Source organism: Periophthalmus magnuspinnatus, chromosome 5, assembly GCF_009829125.3.
Source record: "Periophthalmus magnuspinnatus isolate fPerMag1 chromosome 5, fPerMag1.2.pri, whole genome shotgun sequence".
NCBI classification, from domain to species: domain Eukaryota; kingdom Metazoa; phylum Chordata; class Actinopteri; order Gobiiformes; family Gobiidae; genus Periophthalmus; species Periophthalmus magnuspinnatus.
The window spans coordinates 2,833,686-2,859,955 of record NC_047130.1 but is presented as its reverse complement, the minus strand read 5'-3'; the positions used below and the strand labels follow the sequence as shown (position 1 = coordinate 2,859,955).

General features: G+C 41.4%; 2 protein-coding genes across 2 annotated transcripts; one reads left to right on the top strand and one right to left on the bottom strand.

The window, feature by feature from the left end:
- Positions 1–1,119: 1,119 nt before the first annotated feature.
- On the top strand, positions 1,120–6,918 carry si:ch211-112f3.4 (EF-hand and coiled-coil domain-containing protein 1). Its single transcript, XM_033966673.2, has 9 exons — positions 1,120–1,709; positions 2,114–2,528; positions 2,633–2,767; positions 3,908–3,984; positions 4,328–4,469; positions 4,553–4,655; positions 4,971–5,069; positions 5,431–5,500; positions 5,569–6,918. Exons 1-9 carry the CDS (start codon positions 1,178–1,180, stop codon positions 5,727–5,729), a joined length of 1,734 nt encoding a protein of 577 aa, XP_033822564.1. The 5' UTR covers positions 1,120–1,177; the 3' UTR covers positions 5,730–6,918.
- A 265-nt stretch (positions 6,919–7,183) lies between these two features.
- slc41a1 (solute carrier family 41 member 1) lies at positions 7,184–20,183 on the bottom strand. Its single transcript, XM_033967134.2, has 11 exons — positions 19,938–20,183; positions 17,596–18,670; positions 14,423–14,530; positions 12,520–12,591; positions 11,729–11,873; positions 11,483–11,629; positions 10,741–10,888; positions 10,589–10,668; positions 9,993–10,127; positions 9,774–9,922; positions 7,184–9,708 (listed from the first exon to the last, which is right to left on the bottom strand). The coding sequence occupies exons 2-11, from the start codon at positions 18,079–18,081 to the stop codon at positions 9,523–9,525; spliced, it is 1,656 nt and encodes a 551-aa protein (XP_033823025.1). The 5' UTR covers positions 18,082–18,670; positions 19,938–20,183; the 3' UTR covers positions 7,184–9,522.
- Between the last annotated feature and the right edge of the window lie 6,087 nt (positions 20,184–26,270).

Here is a 26,270-nt window from a genome sequence, read left to right as displayed (position 1 = left end):
TGACATTTTGACATTCATTATTGTACAATTGTATTAAGTGCAATTTAAACACTGGATTGAAAGTGGGTGGGCCGCACTTTTCAACAATTATTTACTGGATATATGTACAATAACAGGTGTATTTTTAATGCCAAATAATCTGGACCAAACCAAAACAAACAAAAATATCTCTTGTGTTGTGTAATATTTTACTCATGTGTACATATAAACATAGATGTTTTACCTTCGTTCCACTCTCCTTATTCAGATTTGTATTGATCTCCTGTCTAGAGAATTGTGAGGTTTTTTATCACTTCTGTGCTCATGTAATTTCCTGTGTGGAACATTTAAGATTGCCCAAGTTTCTAATTCTAAGTGAGAGGCAGCATTATCCAACCACACATCTTAATGTTTATGATAGAACCTTGCCACTTCTTCTGCTTCTTCTTCTTGAAATTAGAGCCTACAATGGCGCTCCACTGTTTTTGGAAGTAAAATCTCCCTTAATTTTTTTCCCCCATTGACTTTTACAAATACTCAAAAATTAAGAGTATAAGGTCATCTTCTTTTCAGCTGTTTTGATTGAGTTTATGTATATATTTCGCTTTGAACTATTGGCTCCTATTATTCTTTCTGCCCATGTGTTATTATTACTCAGACTGTTTCACTGGAGCCGTCTACTGTTGCTCCTGTCAGAGGCATGAATGAGGAGTGTGGAGTCACCTTTTGGGCAGGTTCAGTTCCTGTGGGCGGGGCTCAGGTTACAGGAAGTGGGTGACAGTTGATGAGAGCCGTGAATCATGTGCTTTAAACGTGTCATGTTCAGTTTAACCATTCCTCTAGCATCTCATCAATCTGCTTTTACAATGTTTTAAGATGAATCCAACGCATTTGAGTTACATAGTGCACATTAGGCTATTCATGTTATTGTTTATTACTCTGGAAACTGCTTGTGTATAAAATAGCATATACTTGTTTTTTCATATACTATCGTATAGAAACATTTAGGAAGAAGCATCTGTATGGAGTTAATCTGTATTGAAAGACGACATCTTGTTGGTGTTCCCATTGACCCCCTCCCCGCGCAAGGCTCGGATAGAGGGTGGGTCTTGGGTCTGGCAAATCCACGGGCTTGAGTGAAGTGTTTCCTACCTACCACATCTGAGTGTCAGTCAACGCTACAACTCTAGGTGCACGCATGGAGCGTGTCGAGCCTTCTCCACGAGCAGTGCGTAAAAGTGAGTGGTTGCGGAGCGCGCTGGCCCATTATCACCGGCCTGACCCAGGGGTGGACAATGAAATTGTGGTCCTCGCTACAGGCATAGATCAGTATCTCCAGGAGGTCTTCCACCATCTAGCTTATCCCCACAGAGACGATACGGTGAGCGCTGAAGACTTCACGGCTCTGTGCGCAGTGCTGGGGATAAGTGAGGGGACTCAAACTGAGAAGGATGAAGAATACATGGATGTGTGCGCGGACCTGCCATCACAGCTCTCCTTCAAAGACTTTCACGCGCGCCTCTGTGGATACTTTCGAGTGCGCAGTGCGCGCAAAGACAATAGCCAGTGCGCGTGGCGTTTGCCAGTCACTGAGAACACTGAGCTCGTGGAGAGAGATATTCGTCTGAGGTGGCCACGACCAAGACGTAAAAAGTGTGTGAGTTTTGACTTGACCCGCGACCAGTTTGGAGGTGCGAGAGCCCCGAGAGGCCCGAGCGCAGAGGAGGCAGGTACTGGCCTATTTCTAAGAACGGTACTTTACACTGTCCAGGTAAATAGCACAACTTGTCGCAGCGGTTCTGAATATTAAAGATCTAATCCCTTATAATTGTGTAATGACACTAAAGATAAGCACAAAGGTCTTTCAGCCCTACCATGTTGATGTAAAAGCACGGAGTTGATGGTGCTGCATGTGTCATTGAAAATGACATTGCCAATTTGAGATCACTGACACAAAACAAATGAATATGTCTTAACAAAGCATATGTATTGAAGACCTGCAGTGCATTTGAAGACTAACAGATTACTGTCAGGATTTGTTCTATGATTTAATATTTGACTCTTTAAACCCATGCTGCTGTATGCTGTCAGTGTGTTGTATGCTCTTGATTGTTAATCAGTGTCCTGTGTACAGATGAGACAGCTGCTCTGAGAGAGCTGGTGGAGGACCTCCGCTCGGCGCTGCAGGGCAGTGACGCTCGCTGTCTGGCTCTGGAGGTGGCACTGAGGAGAGAGCGCACCCGCAGTCTGGCTTCTCCCACCACCATCAAGCCCAGGATGTCCACCTCCTCCATCACCTTCAGCCAGGGCAAACTGGTGCCAACTCACAGGATCAAGGGAGGCTCTTGTGAGGCAGCAGTCAGGAGGCGAGAAGCCAGAGACCCACTGCTCAGGGAGCTGAAGCTGATCCGATCATCCCGGGATGGCCAGCTGCAAGAGGCCATGAAGTTCAACGAGCGGCTTGAGGAGGAGCTGCGCTGGTCGTATGAGGAGGTGCGCAAACTGCAGGCCCTGGAGTCAGCCCTGCGAAAGGAGAATGCTCACATCAGGTGAGACATGCTCTCCTCGTGTCTAAATCAAGTCCTTGATTTGTTTTCTTCAGACTGTATGGTTATGTGGTGGTTCTTACCTTGTTAAAATGTGCGTGGAGCAGGCGGCGAGCAGAGGAGGCCCGCGAGGCTCTGACTCTGGGACTAGAGAGAGTGCGTCTGATCCAGGAGCAGGCTCACAGTGTGCCACAACTGCAGGACAGGGTCAGGCACCTGGAGACAGAGCTGCAGCAGCACAGGTATCACACAACACACAGGTATCACACAACACAGGTATCACACAACACACAGGTATCACACAACACACAGGTATCACACAACACAGGTATCACACAACACACAGGTATCACACAACACAGGTATCACACAACACACAGGTATCACACAACACACAGGTATCACACAACACAGGTATCACACAACATACAGGTATCACACAACACACAGGTATCACACAACACACATGTATCACACAACACACATGTATCACACAACACACAGGTATCACACAACATACAGGTATCACACAACACAGGTATCACACAACATACAGGTATCACACAACACACAGGTGTCACACAACACACATGTATCACACAACACACATGTGTCACACAACACAGGTATCACACAACATACAGGTATCACACAACACACAGGTGTCACACAACACACAGGTATCACACAACACACATGTAGCACACAACACACGTGTCATACAACACATGTATCACACAACACACACGTATCACACAACACACACGTATCACACAACAGAGGTGTCACACAACACACATGTATCACACAACACACACGTATCACACAACACACATGTATCACACAACACACATGTATCACACAACACGCACGTATCACACAACAGAGGTGTCACACAACACGCACGTATCACACAACACACACGTATCACACAACACACACGTATCACACAACACACACGTATCACACAACACACACGTATCACACAACACACACGTGTCACACACAGTATACCCCCACAGTAGTGTGGGTATAACTGTCTCGTCCTGGGCTCATGTTCCAGGATTGTGCCTTGAATCAATGAGCTGCTTTTTTGGGGATGTTCAGTTAAAATGGCTGCATAAACTGATCTATGTCCAGTGCATATTCTGAAAACATACACAGACACATTCTGTTGTTACACCGTTACAAGTGAAGAAAAAACATTCCAGCTAACTTTTGTAACTTGTTCTTTTGTTTGTATGCCTGTGGACTCTGCTTTGTTCCTCCCTCTGTTTTGTGAAGTCTGAGGATAGATGAGTTCCATGTAGATCTATTAACACACTGTACAAATATACAGCAGGTTCACTGAAACCATATGTGACGTCTCTTTCTAACCACAGATCCCGCTGCAGCTGTCTGACCACCTCCACCCAGGACTGGGCTCACCCAGTGGGTGCTGACAACACCAAGGTGACAGGTTGGTGGCCTTACAAATTTAGAATAGCATCAAATAACAGCCTGGATAGTTCTATAATGTCTTATTAATTTTAGCTCTTTACCGACAGCTTTGAAATAATAGTCTTCAGTCAGATCAAACATGTTTTCATCAGGCTACAGCTTCAAGGAATCCCTCTGAAAACAGGGTGTGGTTAAAATGCCACAATATGAAATCTGAAACCCTTGAATGTTGCTATTTTTATATAGAAATGGGTAATTAACAATATTATACAATATCGCATATCAATATATTAAAAACAAAAAAAACAAAACAAAAAAAACGCCACAGCACAAATAGACCGTGTTAGTATTGTGTGCTCCAGATGCAGAGTGTCTACAGAGGGCTGTGGAGGGCAAAGCCGCCTCAGATGAGGAGGAGGAGGACAGAGCTGCTGCAGAAGAGAGAGAGCGCTGCCTGGTGGACATGAAGAGGCATTGCAGTCGACCACACAGCTGTGGGAAAGGGTCAGCTCTTACTGGGTGTAACATATATTCAGGAGAGTTTTTTTTTATTTTTTTAACTTAACATGATCTGACACTTGTCTCAGATGTCAGAGTCTGGACAGAGAGGCGAGCCTCTCCAAGGATAGGGGGCGACGGAGAGGAGCCAGTCTGAGCCAGGGCGACAAGGAGACCAAGGCATCAGACAAGGTACACTTCAAAACAAATACGTATTTTCTATGACTATTAGTTAGAAGCTATCACAAAGTTGTTTACATTACTGGAGAAATATGAACACACGGTTATTGTTTTCACATTTTTGTTTTGTTTTTATATTAAATGCAATTCTTCTTTCACAAATTAAAAAAATATATATTACATGAAAGTAAGTAAAATGTGTCTTTTGCTTTCCTATGACCTAGCCCTCATACCTAATTAAATATAGCACTTTGTCTCTAAGCTAAGATGTGTTACCAACCTAAGTGTGATTATCCCCTCATGAATATCCCCTCGTGCTGTTTGCAGGCTCCTCACTCAGGGGACAGGCTGCAGAGGCAGAGGATGTCGTTACTGGAGGAGAAGCTCACTGATGCACTCACACTGCTGCTCCAATTACGCAATAAGGTAAAACAGAATCATATAAATCATATGTGGTTGCATTCGCTTGAACCTTAAAGTGCAAGTTTTTCTCATTATTGCTTAGTTTGGTTCAATAGTACATAATATTTAGTTAGCCATAGTTTTATATCAGATAAGCAGATGTGGTTATAAATGTTTGTCACCAGATTATTCAATTGCAATTGTGGCATCAAAATATCCAGTGAAATGACAAAAAAACACCAAAATTATCAAAATGAGGAAAGCACATACAATCTTGGCAAAATCCCAAATATAATCACGTGCACTACGTTTTTTGGAAAATGTGTTGTCTAACCTGTCCTACACATTTTAATTTTAGACACTGTCTCTTTGTGTTTGTCCACAGAATGTGTCCAGTCAAGCCTTGGGGAGAATTCTTATGGATACTTTAGAGGCCTACAGCAGGACAGGAAATGGTAACTACATTACGTGGGACATTATGTTTTGGTCTGAGAATTGTGCTATCATTTATTCTTTGTGACAGGCCCGTCCCAGGTGCTGCAGGTAGCCGACGCTCTGTGTGTGCGCTTGTCATCCACTGAGGTCCAGACAGAGAGGGGAGAGGGTCCAGGACCAGAGAGACTGCTCCCCCTAGCGGCCACACACCAGAACAACAGCACCAGCTCTCTGGTCATCTCATGTTGACATCAGCACTTAACAAGAGATTTTTTTATTTTTATATATATATTTTTTAACGATACCCAGTATTGCTTTATAATAAATGATTTTTTGTAAACTATTTACAAGGTATTAATAGGGATTAATATTGTGCTAGTTAACATTCAGTTTATAAATACATTAGACTTGTTGTACAATAACGTATACCTATGAACCATGTAGGAAAGGTTTTTAGGGGCATTTAGTATTAAACTCTATCATATGTAAATCTTTATTTTACAGTTTGTTCACTGTGAACTACAATATTGATCTCAGATGGCTTAATCATAGAAATAGGTCCACTGCAGACCTGATATTGTTGAAAATCGTCTTTTTGACATTTTTTAGCCTTGCATGTATGGCCTGGAATCAGGTTTTTTGGGAAAAATCAAGCAGTGGGTGGAGATTGGGGGTAGGTGAAAACAAAATTTTCCAGACATGCATCATTTAATTGAAATAAAACTTTGACTAAGCTTATAGTGAGAGACAACCATTATAACATGGTTAATAGTCATTTTTAGACAGTCTGCCCCCTTTAATCCAGGTTTTTAACTGGCAAAATGTACATGTACATTTATAATAGCTCATTTAAGAGCTATAAGATTAAGATTAACTTTGCCCATGTAAATGTTGTTGTAGTAGGGCCTGTGTCTGGTTAAGATTTGGCACAAGCTTATAATGCTGCACCAAAACGCAGAAGCAAGTCCCTAGTTTGTGAAATTTATTCACTGACAATGGCGATAAAACTTTGCTGATTCTAGTGAAAGTTAGTAAAAAGATTTGGGCGGTTGTCGATAGATGGCATAGATTTAGTATTGCACTGTAGCACTGTGCCATGCAGCTTTTTAGGGTTCCTTATCAGTTATAAAGAACTTATAAGTCATAATGAATGGTAATAATGTTTTACAAATGCTTGTAAACATGTGATGCTTATTCATATGTTACCAATAGTTTACACAAGTCAATTATTATAAAGAGTCTTTGGAATAGAATTTGAAGAATTTTCCAGCAAAGATTTGTAAATTTTTTGCCATCTGATCTCATCTTCCTGAACTGAATTTTGGCACTTCATGTTAGCTGCCATGAGAGTCATTTTTATATCACTGTTTATACTTATATTCTTCCAGATATAATGATTGTATATTTATCATTAAAGTTTGTACAGTTTACAAGTTTCATTCTATTGCATTTATTCATCTTCTTCTGGTCATTCTTGCTCGAGTCATGAGTGTACTAGCAATAGGGAGCAGTTAATCACAACACATATAACATATAAGGACAAATATCGGTTCACATCCATACTGTCATTACAGACAAAGGCTGTGGCTGTGATTGATATCTTTTTCTTGAACTTAACAGTCACTTAAAGGACATGCAAACTGCACAATTTGATGTGAACATGACAGCAGGAAAAAAGGGCAGAATCTTGTAAATTTCAATCAAAAGAACAAAACACATATAATGAAATAATAAAAAGCTTTATTTCCAGCAGTTTACAAAGTCCTGCAGAAAGATCCTTTGTAGTTACAACAAGAGGGCACATGGTCATTTGACATCAGTATGAGCAGCAGCAAGTCTCAACTTTCAGCTTAGGGGCAGGGGGCTCGAGCTCTGGGGTCAACAAGGCAGAAGTGGTGCACTGGTAAAGAAAATTACTTTGTAAAACTTCACCAAGACTACAGCCTCATGGTTTCTGGTCCAAGTCATTTTGAATCAAACTCTTTTCTTACTGCTGTTTGATCTTGTCATTACAACATTCAATATAACATGAGAATCAAACCACTGTACACCTATTAGTAATCAGTGCTATGCTACGCTGTGGTGAGCCCTGCTCCGAGCTCATGCTCCACTTTGGCAGGTTAAGGCCATAGTTTTGAACAGTGTGCATGTGTCAAGATTAGGCACTGTGCTAGTCATTAGCCTTTCTGCGAATCTATTACAGCAACCTCCAAAGCGTCACTGACTTTATCAAACATTATAGCTATAAAAGATATGTGAACAGAAATCAAACTGTGACAAAGGAAAAGTCAAAATAAACAACATCATATATAGAATAAATATATAGTATTTACAAATTGCTTTGTGTGCTTTTCAAAAATAAATAGACGATGCATGACTTGCCTCTTATTGAAGTATTAACAACTATGTATGTAGAGGCGTACTGCTGGCACCGGGTCAGTTAGTGAACAGATACTGAGTGAAGTGCACATGAGCCCAGTTCAAACAGAGTCCATATAGAGATTTGTATATAACACTTGTATTTATATTGTCTTTGAGGACTGAAACAGTTGAGCCCACAGGAGAGGACTGGTGTCACAGCAGCGTCCTCTAGTGTCCAAATGAAATAGTACAGTACATTCTGTATCTTATATATGTCTGAGTCTGAACAGTGTTTTTCCACAAAATCTTTTAACACAATTAGAAAGATTAGACAAAAAGGAAAGAATAAAGGAACGGAATAGAAAATCATGACTTAATTTTTTGTTTACATTTTGTGATTTCAGGAACATTTTCAAGTTTTGCACATTCACACTATGTGCCCTGCACATGCATTTGGCTGGCCCCTTAAAACAGCACAGTGAAGTATTTATAACCATGCATCACATGCAGAGTTCTGCTAAGACTTTGCCTTTGGGCCAACACCTGTACTTGGTACAGTCTGTTCAATGGCTGTAACATTCGCTCACTGTCGCTGTATGTTTTTGTATCACACTCACACAGTCTGGTGGCAGAAAGCTTTAATTACCCAGACTAAACACTTTGTGAAGCCATATTGACCAATCTGGAAAATAAACCTTCCATCTCAGGCACACCAGAAAATTGCATAGAGATTATGTTGGCTCTGACAGAAGTTTGTCAGAGGATTGAAGTTTGAATGCAGATCCATAGGCTGTGCTTGTGAACACATGCTCTGGTGGTTACCAGGGACAACAGCTGTCCTCAGGTGGGACAGCTCGTGACAGTGTAGAGTACTGTGCACTCTCAGCATTCACACACAGTAAAGAACATGTGCCTACAGAGTACACCATGTTCCCAACCAGTGCCTCCATGTTACACATGCTTCTATCCACATGTCTGCTTGTTTATTTACACTTTAAACAAAAAAAGTATACTATTGTTTGGGGTATTTTGTAATCAAGTTATGAAACAAAATGACAATTTGGTATTACAGTAACAATCATGGCAGAATCTGGTTCAAGATTTTTTTCTAGCCTTCATATTAAGATACCGCAACATTTTCTGCCAATGATTATAACACAAAAATCACTCTTATTTGTTTTCCAAATCCCATTAGGAAATTATTCAGGCTCTGGTGTGCGCCTTATCCCATGGTACATAGCTGTAATCAACTCAACCAGAGAGCTGTGAGCATTCTGCTGTCAGCTCCTGCATCTTAGGCTTCTACTGAGAAATATAGCACTTGGTGATTAAGCGTTCCCTGTCTATATGTTATTATTCAAAGAGTTAGGCTACTGTCCCCATTGAAAAATAATGAAGACTTGCCCAAAACAAAATCAACACCATACTTTTGTACAATTAAAAGGCCACAAACAAATATAAGTAGTCTGTGGGCTGGACCCAGAGAGCCTTCTGCTGTGAAGGGTACAGTCAAATGCCCTGATATCTTTGAGATCCTCAAAGGAAACATCACACAAGTACACTTCCAACAAAGACCTGCTGAAGAATAGCCCTTTTCTGAGGAGGTCCAATCAAAACATCGGCACTGTTGCTTCTCATGCAAGCCCAGCTTTAGTTGTATTATTTGTGCGTATCCGTGCTTTCAGTTGCCCACATTGCTGTCCTTATCTCCTAAGAAGAAACGCATGTGGAAGCAAAGGGCCAAGAAACCTGTGCCGAGCAGGTCCCCCAGAGCTGTGAGGTACGGAATGGAGAAGTTATCAGGGTCCATTCCACGCCCCCACATCCAGTGGACCATCCACTCAGCCAGGTAGAGCAGGATGATGACCTGTAACACAAACTGTCAGACTGATAGCATAGACAGAGGCTATGGTCCTGGAGGCATGCACGTACCTGCAGCAAGGCAGCAGCCAGATAGAAGGAAATGAAGATAGGTGTGAGAGTGGTGTGCCCACCCCTCAGTGAATTAATGGTGTAGAGGAAGACCAGGTGTCCTGGAGCAACTAGTAGGAAGAGCACTCGAGCTGAGCGGGAGTTCACAGCTGCAGAAAAACATGTGTAAAGCAAAAAATAAAAATAAAAATAACAACAATACTGCTATTCCTCACTCACTGGAGCCAAAGAAAGTAGTGCATGGTGTAGGGCACTTCCTGGGGGCAGGGTTTGGGTCCCCCATGGGTAAAGCATTCATATGGAGGTACGTGGAGATCCGACTAGCCTGGACTGCTACAAGGTTACCTCCAACACCTGGGACACATCAAACCCACAATACAAATGATCATTTACGTTATTAAGCTAGATTGCACTGTAAAATATACTAATGGGTTTCAGGCATTAGGATTTCATCCTACTTCCTCTTAATTTAAAGAATTTTGTGAGGACCTTTCTCCATTAAAAATATAGCAATAATATTAGAATATTTTGATTGGAACTTCACTGTTGCTATAACAATAGAGGACTGTTACCAAAGTCTTCAAATCAGGAAAAAATCCCTATGCCTGACATCAGACAAACCTTCCTGATTTGAAGGACTTTGTGAAGACCCAGTGAGGACCTTTCCTCAATATATGATATTTTGATTTGAATTGCTTAATAGCTGTGACCACAAAAGGTGGTTGCCATAGCTTGAAACCCATGAATACAGTATCTTTTTCATATGTGCTATAAACAACATTTGAATTTTTATATTGAGGTCAAAAGCCACTTACCATTGATGACTGGTGTGAAGACTGCCATGCCAGCAAAGTTTGGATTGGTAACAGTTTTATCAAGTATCAGACCCCCAACACTGGGAATGAAAACTATAAATGAATAATGATGCCTCTAACATTTTAAGCCCGTACACCCTGCAGTACTGCACCTGCTAATGGCCATGGCGATGATGACTGGCTCCCAGCCGGAGTAGAGCACTTCTCTGGTGGAGGGGATTTTCCTCGCTATGAAAACCCACAGCGGACACATGGCCACAAACGCCGCACACACCAGAGGATTGGCATAGTCATTGTACTCTGTGCACAACATGAACAACTGTTTTGTTATGATGTTTGTTACTATGCTATATAGAATAAGCCACATGAGAGTTTATTAATTTAAACATGTAAATATAGTAATTAGTTAAGTTCGAAAGATATCCTGTTGGAGGCAGTGTGACTGCCTCACTGGCTATGAGTGTGCCTCATATCTCATAGAAGCAGACAGAGCACTGCGGGAATGTGTGAGAGCACCAGACACCAGCTGTGTTTTTGTGTGTCTGACCCAAAATAAGCCAAATCAGCTCAGTATAGTACCTTGCAGTTGCATGAGCACAGTTCACAATCTTTTAGAGTCACATATACACAAGTGTGTTTGTGGCTTCAGAAAAGTGCCAATGTTTTATGGACATAGGGATGCTGATTTTGCTACCACAAATCGACAAGATATGGTGGGATGGAAATAGCTGCTCAGTACACACAAAGTAAGTATATACAAACTCAAGTCAACTCTGGTGACTGATACATAGTGCGCATGAGGGCATTCATATTTAGGTGTTTTTGAAATATTCCACATTATTTTTCAAAATTTATTAAAGTGAATAATGATTCCTGACACGTTTATGTCTTTACCTAGTTCTTTGTATAGTCCAGTGGAGATCCCAGCGAGGAGGGACAGTGTGATCAAATCTCCCAAGCTGGCAGCGATGGGAGTAGCCACATTATCTGGGTTAATGCCAACTTTCCTGGATGCAATGATGACTCCAATCATAATAAGCCCTAGAAGAGAAGGAAGACAGGTCACATTTGTGAAGAGTGCTGGAGAGAATGTGTGCTATCACTGATGTTGTACTGTCGTGACTGGAGTAGTACACTTACCTAGCAGCAGAGAGGCGATGAAAGCTGTGGCTACACTGGAGGCACACAGCAGCACAGCATGGCCCAGTCTGAAGTGCCCCTCTGGGATCCAGCCAAAGATCACTGCAGCGATGGACGCCAGGAAGCCCACCACTGTGGCCTGAACCTGAACAGAATCACGGGCTCAGTCAAGTGACCATGCAATTACATTATGGAGCACCCATCTGACTATTTTAGGCCCTACACATGCAGACTTGAATATCAGAGAGTAATAAGAGCAGCAACGTGCCCCGTGAGAGTGCGTGCTGACCCTAAATAGTCTGCTAGCACGGTTAAAAGTGGAACTAAGGCTGATATTATGTAAGTACACAACCAAAGAGCATCACAGGGCCACATAAGGCACAGCCATATTTATTATGAGTTACTGCATCAAAGAAAAGACCCTGATTTGGGAAGCACAGAGAGAGTTTCAGTGTTTAGTCGTAGTATTTACTATACTCATGAAGTGTTATGAAAAAGCCTAACTGATTGGAAACAAACAGGTATATGGTATATAAAGTGATTACATTGATCTATTGTATTCTTTTTGATAGATATTAGCCCCAGATTTGAGCCAATGACCTGATAGTTTGAATTATAAATGTGGTGGGGAGAGTCTATTTGCTGCCGTTCTATGTGTAATTTGAGCCATGATTCATCTGCTCCTGTAACTGAGTAAGTCATGTCATTATGTGATTCCTGCACTAACTTCATTGGGGACTATAAGCAGGTTTGTGCGGAGGACATAAACAGCTGACTGTAGAAGTCTTTACCTGAATCAGGGCCAGGTTTCCCATGATCATCTTCCACATGTCCTTAGTGGTATCCATCTGTCCGATATTAGCCTGGGGCAGAAGAGCACACATGGGTCAGACACTGCAGCGTGCACACGTCCATGTGCGCGGGTGTCAGTGGACGGCTTGTTGTTTGTTGTCTTTTGAGCCAGCAGAACAAAAACATGACAGTTCTCAGGACAAAGCTGCTTTGATGCTGCCAGCAGCACTTATCTCATCTGTCCTCTGGCACACTCGCGCACGCTCTCGTCTTCTGCTCAAGTGGCTGTGGCTACAGTGGCTCCCTGTTTGCCCAGAGCACTGATCCACCAGCCTGTCCACAATCACACTAACAGAGAAACTGCCTTCTCTGTGTCATTATTTACATATGCATTAGGAACTCCAGCATCCGGGGATCTGTCACATACTGGCTCTGTGTTCAAAAAAAGAACCAGCTGCTTAATACTATTTTAAAAGTACTATTTATTAATATAATATGGGTTTCAAACATTTTGAAAGATTAAGACTGATGGCATTAATAAGCAAAGCATGAAATCTTTTGAATGGTGAAAAGTCCTAAAAATGTCACCTACAACAGGAGGCTCATGAATAGATAGAGGGTTGTTGGTTCAGTTCACTAGCTGTCATCGATCTCTGTCTTCCAATCTGGCTGTACCACTATGAGCTGGTAAACTTCCTTGGTAAACTCAAGGAAATAAGAAAAGATAACAAAAATGTATAAATGTTCATTATAAAGATGTGATCAACAATTGTCACATTACATATATTTGATATGCCCTGGGTTGCTTCCTTGGAAATGTTGTTTGGTAGACAGCTACTATGTGTTTAGAAGACTTCAAATATTAAATTTGCAATAAATGGAAAAAACAGAAAATCTGGAAAAAGTCCAAAAGAATGAGAGCAGGTGAAGTCAAACCTCCCTTAGTCAACCCGAGTGACTGTATAAGATTTTTCCCCAGTAATAAGCACATTAGGAAACTTGTAGTGTTCTTAATCTGCTGATAATTAGCAGTGATGGGGAAAGAAACTTGGTTGTGTTGAAGTGGAGAACTTTAGTACCAGATCTGCCAGTGACCTACTTTGACACTAACAATAAAATATGGTGTGTTTAGAAACATATCTGATGCAAATACATGGAGTTTAATGTAGAGTATAGCTTTTCTTAAAAGCACCATGTTCAGATTTCATAGACTTCACAGACTACAAGCGCGCCAATTTGATAAAAGTGAAGAGTTTCCGTGCAAATGTGATAATCGTAGATTCATGCTGTGGGCCACAGTTAGCAATGCTAATCAGCTTTGTCAGTTGTTTTCCACAGGCCAGTGGAAAGAATGTGAGTATTGCTGTGCTTTAAATGAACACCTGACTAATTGTGTGCTACCTCTTTAACTTTAGTAACGTGAAACTGAACTTAACAGTGCTTATATAGCTGAGTGTTTGACTAAACAACCATGGGCTACCCCAAGTGGTCAGGTAAAAGCTCCATGACAAAATGTCATGGAGCTTTGCTGGAAAAAAGAATTTGTTTCATTAAAAACATGTTTTTACAAGTAAAGCTTTAAATCCATCAGTCATTCAAACAGGTTTGGGATGCTGTTGATGTGAAGATAACAACTGGTTTGGTGGCATTGTCAATGCAGTTTAGTACAGAAATGTGTAGATCTTGGGAATAACAAAGAAGATAAGTACTTTTTGAACCTTCGGGTGTCCAGGTAAAGACAAAGGTCAATGCAAAGGGAGGGGGACATTGCTATCAGGTGTGTTCAAAAGCTAGTTTACCTTTGGCAAAACAACCTCTGAGCCCTGCAGCCTAATGAGGGTCACTCTCAGGGTAATAGATTGAGTAATGTTGACTAAAGCAGGTGATAAGTGTGTGCCTCACCGCTGTGGAGAGTCGAGATGCCAGAGTCATCTCCAGGTTTCCCTTTAGACCAAGCAGCGCCGGGACCAGGATGAAGACCTCCGATACTTCTGTGAACACAGTCCAGTGCTGCACAAACAGACAAAAACAAAAGACATTTAACAGAAGCAGAGTGTCTTCACAGGGGTCTCTGGGAGTGGAGCAGGGCATTTATGTGACCTACATTATTGATCCTATAGGAAACTGGACCCAATCTGTGTGGACCTGTGCACCATGAATCATGGAGCATTTCCACTGCACAAGCAACATTATACTTGCAATGTGGTAAAACCTACAATAATACATTTAAAGTTCCGCAACAAAGTCAGGAAGGTCTGGGAAATAAACACTGGAGGTAAAACATTAGAAGATATAATCATCCTAGATATTCTGCAGCTGAGCCTCCTTTAGAGTGCATGTGCTGATTGCAGGTTTGTGGTATGCTGTGCTGCTGCCAAAAACTATGCGCTTACAGAGATGCAGGTCATTGATTTTTGCCCAGTAAAACTGCCTGTCTTTGGACCAGGTCTCATAGGCCCACAGCACTTACTCTCTGGTATATCCTGAGCTAAATCAATACTTAGCCATGCTGACACATCAGGACAGAGAAGGACACAAGTGTGTAGGAAAAGAGGACCTGACGTCTGGCCCACATTCTTTGATGCCTCCCTCTGTCTCCACTTTCTCCACATTTCTACTAGAAGTATAGTCCTACAGGCTGCACTGGGGGTTACACTCCTATCCTGACACATCAATATACTACACACAGCTCATTCAAATGTTAAGCCAAGCAGGCTCTTGTGAACAGCTCTCCTGTCTTTCAATGTTGCATGTTTTCAGCCTTCCTCTGTGCCTCTCTGCTGCTGTCTCGGCACCATCTCTCTTTGCTCCCTGTGGTGATATATGTTGTTGTCTCCATGGACCGCTGGCTGAAGGCCAATTCAGCCCTCCCTTCCCATGGCCACCTCCTCCGTTCTAGGAACTTAACTGGTCAACCCCAGGTCCTCTGTGTACAGACCTATAGGAGCTCTGGTATGTACGCCCCACAAGGGTCAGGTTGCCCAGTTGAGTAACATGTCCTTTTTTTATATGTGGTGACTATACTTGCCATACAGAGTGGGAAGCTGAAACTGATGTTATGTAAAGACAGTATGACTGTGGTAGCATCACAGATGGTACGGACGTCACAAGACGGGGGTGGTTTCATCTGCAGTTTGAGTTTGCAAAACAAGCAGGTGGATCTGGGTTAATCTCTATGAGGAGTTAAGTAACCAATATCCTGAATACATTTTCAAACCTCTCCAGTGCACCCATGTCATTCACATCTTCAGCACGATAAGCAGCATGTTGTAGGTTGACACTTGGGATAATTTCGAAACCTGTACCAGTTAGTGAAAGTCTAGTGTCTTTTCTTAACTTGAGATCAGTCAGAAACTCAAGTTAGACATCATGCAGTAGACATAATGCATCACTTTGAGACACACAGCCCACACTCTGGTTTTACAGTGGCTCTGATGCACAAGCCACCAAGTGGATGTGGTCAGACGTAAACAGTGTCTAGTGGGCAGCAGACGCTTGGCCTGTGCCACAGCTTTGTGTCTACTATGATTTCCTGTTTACTGGTCCCTTTATTTTAAACGGTTTGTTTTTGAGGGTGAGACTCCAATTTATTTTGTTGTTTTATGTCTAGACACAGCACCACGTAGGTTGAGACATGATATTTAGAAACTATGTGAAAACTTTTGCTGAAGTAACCTCTGAGTCCCACTGTCATGAGTGTTACTGCTTTTGGTGGGGATATATACTTTTGAGTCAGTCTTCTGCCAAGTCACTGAGCAGAACTATGCTGAAACCTCAGTTCTCTATACCAGTTTGAATCCAATCTGGGCCAGCCTCTAGTGGGAATGAGGCCAAGCCCTCCCTCAGCGTGTTGTCAAGTGACCAATGTTAAAGGGGTCACATTTTGTGCAAAAAAATATATATATATTAGAGAGAAATGCCAAATGCCTTTCAAGACACAAAGCTGAATGATCAGAAAAACACCTTAAAGGTACTCAAACTGTGTAACTATCACCAACCTAAGGCGGTGAGAGAGTGAAATATAGTAATAGACAATTACTTTACCGCAAGGTTGGGAAGATTAGCTTAGTCAGCATTTCAGGGTCATTAGGGCCAAACTGTTTTAGCATGATTATCATTTAACAAAAGGCTGATCATAGTGGGCTTTGGCGTAAGGGTGGGCACTACACCTTCTCCTTTTGCGTTTTAACAAAATTTCCTAATGTTTTGGAAAGTGGAGAGACTGGAGCAGCGTGGTGTCCAAGTGGAGGCACTGTGAACACTTTTGACCTCAAACCTCTGCATTCCTGGATTAGTGAGAATACCTAACCACACGGTGACACAGACTGCAGTACCACATTATTGTTTGTTTGTTTGAAGCTATGAGATGCCTTATAAGGGGTGCAAAAACACTCTCTTCTCCTCTCTCTGAGCTGGGTGCTGTGCTCCTCCATGTTGGTGTCAGTGAGAATGCACTGTCTCTGGGCAGCCTGACACCTACAGCTCTATCTTCATCACACTTCGTCACTTATGACCTCTCAGCTTAGTCAGTTACAGCCTGTTCTATGGAATTTGTTTGTCCAAGGCACACTATACATACTAAAACTAGTGCAACAGTTCATTTAATTATTGAAAAATTTTAATGTAAATGTGTCATATCAGTATAAACACTGCCCTTTATTTACATGACCCTCAAGAGATTGTGTGATGTTATACGATATGTGTCAACCTCATATAATTACTGTAACATACATGCACATGCACATACTACAGCTCACTCAAACCAGTTCCCCTGAGAACGAGCTAATATAACTAACTAATATAGTGATTTGAGAAATACAAGTGACACTAAACAGATATTTTAACCTTTACAGTATTGTGATGAAATATCTCTCTATGTCCCAAACCGAGGATGTGAGTGCAGGCATTTAATGCTACCTTCCAGCTGTGCTGATAAAGATAAAGAAAACATTGAATTAACTATTACAACATTTTAGTAGCCACCAAAGATAAAAACTCTTCATATTGCCTTAAATACCCCTAATACATTGCCATAACCATTATTCATGAACAATTTTAGATTCAAAATGACTTACCTGTACAATGTCCAGGACCATCCCAGCTGCCACTGTCCCGAAGCCAGCCAGCAGGAAAGGGAAGACCACCTGCAGTCCAATGGAGAAGGATGTCTCCTTGAGCGGTGCTGGGGGCTCCGGGCTCTGGTCCATACTGGTGTCATCACTCTCATTGCTCTGGCTGGCGTTCTCTAACAAAGCGTCCTCCTCACGTTGGCCCTTTGCATTGGCCAGGCACTCCATGGCCACCACAATGTCTGACCTCTCTTCATCCTCTTCATTCTCATTGACTCTTTCAGGGAATGATGTGACTTCTTTGAGTTCAAACTCACCCCCAGTCTCTGGAGCTAGCTCGTCTGGGTCCTTGGTGAGGATGACCGGGTGGACTGAGCAGTTGGAGTTGAGGTAGGCTGGTGTCAGTGCGCCTCCCTCCTTCTTCACGTCAATGGCCCCAGAAGACATGTCCATGTCGGGGAGTTTGTCCTGATCTTTCGACCAAAGTACCATGCGGAAGCCTTTGGAAAACTATTGACTTAATCAAAATGGTATGCTCGCCTTGTCAGCCCTTTGACAGTTCAAGGATGGTTCTGGCCCTTTGCTCTGGTTTTGAACCTGGCCACACAAACTGGTTTATCCCATTAAAAGGCTAAATGGTAGAGGTGGTTACTCTTGACAGAGAAAAGTGCTCTGTAGAAAAAAAAACCTGCAATAAGGCACATGCAGTAGAGCATCTGCCGTGTTCCTGACGGTGCTTCGGCAGTAGAACCAGTAAGTTCTCCATTCACTGCAAAATCCACAGGTCAGGCTAGCCACAAATACAAAAAGGCATGAAGACTGATTGAAACTATAGGCTTGAAAGCAGAAATCTCCTCCAGTCACTGAGAGTCCACCCCAGACTGAGTCAGGTGTGAACTGGTCAGACAGCAGTGCACACTGGTCCTGCTCACAGCCCAGTGAGCATGGGCGACTGGGAGGGTCTCACCTTACAACACGTGGCTGCTGGGAGGTCCTCTCAGGAGATATTTAAAGGACTGCAGGAGGAGGATTGAATTACCGAGTTATGGAAAATTAGCCCCAAACCACATAGAGCAGTTACCTGGAAAAAAAGATCTGGATTTAGTCTGGTTTGACACAAGTCTGTTAAATTAGAACAAACAAAAATGATGTTTATTTAACTACTACAATGAAGGAGTTATTTGTGGGCTTTAGTCACATGGCCCATTATGGATGACAATTACATTTTTGACCATTAGTAATAAGGGTCCTAGCAGTTCATCACTTCAACCCTAAGTGAAAGATGTGAAACAAACAATAGCCTAGAATAAGGTTTAGGCCTATACATAAGTAGTCTGTGTTACAAATAAACTAAAAGACGTTATTCTGTCAGGAAGACTAGTTTTTCTTACGTAAATTACACACTGGTAACAGTGAGTGACGTCAATGTAAGGTCAAACATCCCAGATATGCTTCCTGGTACCTAATAATAGTAAAACAATTTCTACTCTACTCTAAAACATGCCGCTGCATCTTCTAGGAAAGTGACAACGGTTTCAATTCACTACTCCACAAAAGCAATAGTCATTTCAAAATAAAACTGTTGGTCTGCTTCTTGTAACTAACTATATATTTAACTGAGCCTAATTATAACTAGAAGGCATAACGAAACAGTAACCGTTTTAAATTATCTCTCTCAGTGGTGGAGATGTAAATGTTGTCGATGCACATTAAAGTCAAACGTTTTCCTTCTGCTGCACTCTCAAACGCACGGACAAAACACACAACAAACCAACACAAAAATTTAAACATTCCGATGCATTAGGATTGATTGCTACGCACAGCCCACTTGAAAATGCCCCAAGCTGACCGATAGGTAAAATGTGGATAGTCCTATATTGAAATCAAGCCTAAAGTGCTTCCGACTAAACTGTGCGTCTTGACGCAGCATGCACTACCCGCATGTTGCGACATCCGCACGCAGCCTCGGCTTTTAGTTTCTGAAACAATCCTCTGCTTAGTAGTCAAGACCAATACCGGCCGAACTCAACATAGCAAAGGCGTAAATTAGTGCTCCCCTGGTCAGCGCTGAATAGGCAAGCCCTCCTTTCTATTCTACTGCTCATTTAAGCGAGGCCAGAGGGCTCCGTGTCCCAGCACCCGGCTTGAGTCCGTGTCACTGCCATAGGCCCACGAGTGGGGAACACATGAGAATGAAGGCTGAGTGAACGCCTCTTATATTGTAAGGCATTTATCTCTGTTACGCACTTGCCTTGAAGTTGATGCGCAGCAGTGAATCAAATATCAAATTGCATTTGGATGCCTGACCTGAACAAGTGTCGGACTAAATTAAATGAGTAGTTAGTTACCTGGCGTGCTGAACAGTATAACACAAGGCTCCGCAGCTGTAACCACGCTTCTTGGTATCGCGTAGCCTTCAGGATGAGATGTGGAAGCCGGTGCGCACACACGCTCCAAGGACCGGCTCTGCACAGCTGCCTTAATAGTTATCCGCGGTTAATGGTTAACCCTCCCTCCCTCTTGATGCGTCCCAAAGCCGTTACCTTGCACAGTCAAGTGGCCCCCTCCGCAAGGCTTCTTCCTGCGCATCTACAGTTCCGCCGTCCGGTGCAGGGGGCCACGAATCCACAAGGCGGGCCCTCCCTCCACTCTCCACTGACGTACAGCCCTCCCCTCACCCCCACACAGCTCAGCCTCTCGTCTCCCTCTCTGCCCCATGTGTGGAAACTTAAGTGCGCGCGGTGCCAGTCTCCACAAGCTGCTAATTTACTATCACGACCCAGATCAGAGTTTTAATTTAACAATAGCCCTGGATTTCTCAATAGATGAACTTACAGGCTGACTGAGTAACGAGCTTGAAGAGGAAACATGGTCACACATTTACCAAAATATGTTTTTGCTCCAAGTCTCCGTTTTATTCTTATTTTCATTTACTGTTATACAGGACACACTCTCGCCTTTTTGGTCACGCCAGATTTCACCCTATTACCCTATATTCTATGTTTATTTCAAACAAAGAAGACCTGTTCCTCTTAGCCTGCTTAATGTGGAATCATCTTTATTTTTGGGCTCTTCCTTTTTTTAAATCAATTCTTACTTTATTAAGTTCTCGTTTTTATATGACAATACAAGTGCAAACATTGAAGATGGAGCGGCACAACATTCTAAGCATGATAGATTTCACTTTAAGTCAAATGTACAGTTTTGACTCTTGCAGTGCTGCTTCCATCTCTCCTGACAGTGTTTCCTAGCATGCATCTGTTCACATCTATGTTCACTATAGCCCCCAGTGTTACAGTGCTAATAATGACCCAGAGGAGATGCAAACCTGTTGCTACACAGCATCAGCTGCAGTGTGGACATTCAGTGGAGTTTGAAAATCTCACAGAGAGGAAGGACCTTGAATCAGTCATCAGCATCAGCAGTGTTTAGAGGACAAGAAAAATCCCATCAACAGCATCAAGACACCAGGATCTTCCATTACACACTCTCCATCAGCCCATCACATGTAACCATGCAAAAGTCAATAAAGAACATGTTCCAGGCATCCTTCCATGCCTATACTTGCCATAATGTATTATTTAAACATTTATAAGGAGGAACTAATGTCTAAAACCAAAACTAGCCCTACAACTGTCCCAGTAAAGTTTGTTTTTAACTTTAGTCCCAAACTGTGATGTAACGAAGTTGTATTAAAACCTTTAGTTAACTGCCGGTGTGGTCTGGAGGTTAACGTTTTAAAAATTATTATTTCCGTTGCACTTTTTCGTCCCATTACTCCTAGATTATGTAGGTGTATATTCCCTGTCTTTAAACAGTGTGACTGTATACTAGGTCAGTGACCTGGGTTCAAGGATAGGTTCATTTTTATGGAATATGTTTGAGGGGTTCCAACTGTGGGTGAGCGGATATGAACCCACAGTTAGAAGTCCTCCAGCTGTGAGTGAGGGGATATGAACCATTCTGATAAAATATGATCTTCATTTTTAAAACCATTAGTGAAGTCAAGGCCAGTTAGGGTCAATATTAATGTTTTGAGCCTGTATTAACTTTTTAAGCGTATTTGTTGAGGGCAAATAGCATGTGATAGACAGATATGTCTTCTATACAATCATCAAGGATCTTTATGTATTCCATACCTTCACTCAAAGAGGTTTATGCTTGTGGCTAAGCACAGCAGCTTACAGATCCTTTTGAACTGGAGCTGTATGTGATGACATTTACATGAATGAGACTCTGAGAACATAATGCCATATCCGTCAAATGATTTCCAATGGAAAATGTTTTGTTGCTCAATCCAAATAACCTGTATGAAATGTTTTATTGGCATTCAGCAAAAGAAATTAGCGTAAGTGTTAATGGTATAGGTCTGACTGCTGGAATGTTGTCAGAGAGAATGGAAACTCACGGGTTGTCCTTAAGAAGATTTGAGGCTAAGAGGATTTCTTTGAGTGTTAGCACCCATGATATTGCCCAGGTACTGTTTCATTACAATGGTAAGATGGCTGCTAAAATTGGTTCAAAATCAACCATTTATGGACGGAAAGATCAAGCTTTTTTCAGAACACTCATATTCCCGGGCTCTTCTTCTGAACCAGAGAGTGAGGTGAGAAGGAAAGCCTACACGGCAAGGGCCTCAGCGGCCTGGGTAGAGCTGCTGTCCCTGGCAACGTCAGGCGCTTTGTGCCAGTTTGGGCCACTTGTGTCCCAGGGCTTCTTTGAGCCCAGAAGAATGTCGGAGAGTTGGATGTGTTCCCCTAACTCAGGATGAATGGCTGTCCACACACTCTCCTCCAGCCTCTCTGCTCCAGTCTTTCTGCTACTCACACAGTATGCACCACTTTGTACTGTGTTTTGTTTGGTTAACATAGAGAAAACTGATCACCTGGAATTTTCTCTGTCAAAAGGAGGGTCAGCATCTGCAGAAGGTCAAAACAAAAGTTTCTCTGCCACATACGTTGAAATAAAATATTAATATTTTGTACGTCAGACTCACAGCATTGTTTTGGTGCTCTAATTTTTCCATGACTGTGAGCTGACATTGAGTTTGGGTGCAGGTAATGGCAACAATAACCATTAGGTATTGTTTCCTATCACAATCACATGCTAGCACCATGTGACTGGAAATATGTGAATGGCATGGCTTTATCTAGACCAGGGTACAGTGGATGACTATGAGTGAGCACTCTACTCATATTTCTGAGGCTGCAGCAGCTTCATTTAAAACTCTGTTTGCTGAATGATACTTTTTGTAGATCCTTATTGTTAAACAAAACAAACAAATATTCTTGGCTGATTAATTAACATTGATAAGATGTATGCACAAAATGTATTTTGTTAAAAAAGTCAGCAGTAAAATCAATATTTGATTTCAACATGTTTATATATGGGTACGCAGGCAAGTAATGTTGAAATATGATATGCACTTATTCAGGTGGAGAATCCCCCACTTGCTTGTCTCCATGGAGATGTTATGGCTCTGTCTGGAGTGTTCCAATGTGGCATTAAACTTATCTATGCACCAGGCCAAGTTACCAGTCATTTACGCTCACAGCTGGAATGCATGTTTTGAATAATAAAGATTTAATAAATGAAATAGAAATATTTAATGTCATGCTATGAAATTTTCCACACAAAGGAATAAAATCTCCATGGAACCAAGCAGGTAGCAGTACACCTTCACATGCACTATGTAAAACAGGAATATAAATGGAAAATGTGCTGACCTCTGACCCCTCGGCCATGTAATAGAATGAGTGTCACCTTTCGCAGGACAGCAGAGGCCAGAGTCAGACAGGAAGATGTGATAATGGCAGGTTACTTATTGAGTCGCAAACTCTGTAACATGGACGTGCTGTTGTAAGTGGAGCAAACATCAACCCGTGGGACGTGTTATTATAGCAGGACGTTTTTGTGTGTGTTTCCATGGGCAGGTGAAGAGTAACCTCCAGCACCTCTGCATAGCTCACCCATTACCCTAAGCAGACATCACTGCCCCCTCACAGACGAGCCAGTTTGTGTCAGGTCAGAAAGTGAGTGGGGCCAGTCTTCTATAATTATAGCTTTGATATCGTGTTGCTCAGATTAGACTCAGATCAGTCAACCAATCAGGAGGTCAAGAATTGAAACTAGTGGTAGATGATTGGTGATATCAGCATCAGAAATTTTTTCTGTACCGCCCCAGTCACTGCATATCTGTCATCAGTGCATCAGATTTATCTTTTTGAACAGACTCACGTTATTAAAATATGGTTGTATTTTTATACAAACATGCAACAAATTAAAACACGGTTAATATTTTTACAAAAGTGAAAAGTTAATCTGTGAACTTTACTATAACATACATTTGTGGTCCTTGTTATAGATTTTAAAAGCTTATATAAGTAGCGACCACCCGTAGTAGATACTTTACTCATGTACTGTCGTTATGTTTCTGCGCAAGACACTTCATCTGTATAAGAATAACTGTGTAACTAATTTGCAAACATGTCTCTGAAAAAGAAAGGAAGCAAGCTTTATTATAGCCATAATAAAGCTTGAACAAAGATTTAATTTATAATAAGCAAATTGTTTATTAAGAATGATTCATGCTTAGTAAATACTTAATTAAAACCCTATGAAGTTAATGAATGGAAATAGAGAATTGTATCAAAGGTAACACACTATCTTCTGTCCGCTACTGTAGTTTGACTTTCCCCCACAGCCTTTACACTCTGTTACATAGTAGACTATACAAATACACTTATATAAGAGGTTTGAAATATGAACTTTTTTGAGAACAGAAGTCAAAATACACTGAAAAATCAATAAACCAGGACACTGCCATATTAATTTTTGGACCTGTGTTTCCCAATGTTTCTACAAGTTTGCACATTTTATTACGAAGAAAGAAAAACATATGAAGGTTCAACTATATAGCTAGGTTCAGTTCCTGATTTGATGCCATCACAATCACAATTACAATTTAAAATACAGTGTAAAGTTTTGCCTATAAATGTCTCTCTGTACAATAACTGCGCCACTCAGGTTGAAGTGGACTGTTACAAAACTGGATTTCCGCAATGGATACTGTCATATTTTTGTAATTTAATGCATTGCTACATCCCCAGTAGAGAACTTAAAAAAAACAACAACAACAACACCACATCTAAAATAAAACAAAGTCCAAAACAAGAAAAGAAAAATGTAAACTCAACTGTTATAATCCAATTTCCAAACGCATTATACCATGCCAGTTCAGACCAGACTAAGCTGACTGATGCTCTGCTTTCAGCTCCGGCTATAACACAGCGCAAGTGAATGGGAAAACGAGTTTGCAACAGTAGTTCCTGACACCTAACAACCATCTGACCCATGAGAACCAAGGTAATTAAGTAAGTATTATTGTAAAGGCAGACTCACTCAAACACAGTGATCAAAAGTGTGTTTTCTTCTCTCTTTTTACTAATACCATACTGATTGAAGCCTGAATTACATGATCAAGTACCACAGAAATCCTCACATTTTAGAAAATTAACTGTGTTTTGAATACCAAATTGAGTATACAGTTAATACCAATAGAGTAATACAGTTAACCTACTCAAAATACACATTATTACTATACATTTTTCCCATCACTGCTTATATAAAAGGTTAACCGACAACAGCAACAAATTCTGCCAATCCAATAATACAATGACAATACTTTATCAACTACGACTTTAGTCACTATCTCCTGAGGTAACCAAATATCACCTATAGTACCGGACATGTGTACCCTGAATCACTTTGCCAGAATTACAGTAATAGGCTCATACATTACTTTACTCATTCAGAGTAAAAACTATTATCCAAAGAGCCTTACTAATGATTATGTAACTTGTGAGCACACCGTTATTGTGCTCAAGGATTTTTAACCCTAACCTTACAGCAAGATGTAAGCTAATCCTATTTCAAACTGTGAAGTATAAATCATTTACCTTCCTGGTTTATGCCGTGAAAGATGTACAGCCAACAACCTCATTTATCATTTCCCCAGATGGTTGAATATCCAAGTGTTTTCTGTGTGATTACTGCCACCTAGAGGATAACACGAGTAAGTTTGAAGGCAGAGAGGGGCATTTTAATATCTGAGCAAGGTTTTCAGGTTAAGAAGGTTCTACCACTTCTGGATGACAATAAGATTATACATTTCACATTTATACTACTAAAGTACTACAACTATGACCACTACTACTCTTCTAGGGAATAAGAAATACCACAAATAAATACCACCTATATCAAAAGTTAAATATAATGTATTTGAAAATGAACCTATGTATTAAAAATTGTGCTAAAAGATGTACTCTTGCTTGCTTTCTTAGTGTACTTTTGTGTATTTTGCTCATAATGTTTTGGCCCAATTTCACACATTAGAAGCATAAGACAAGACAAATTTTAAAAGGAAACCGTCTTCTTTGTTTTTAGGCCAGGAGTAAAAATAGTAGTGTGTTGGCGCAGGTGTTTCCTGGTTATAATGGCCTTACACAAGTCTTCAGAGAGGGGCTAGTCTTGAGCCATACTGCACTGGACACAGAATAAGACAAACGGGATATAAACACGTTGCATTTATTAGACAGAATATCAGTTTATATTCTGAGTAGTACAAGTTTCGTGAGGCTGTATGACATGAGTTACTTGAAGAAAGTTTGGAAGATGGATTA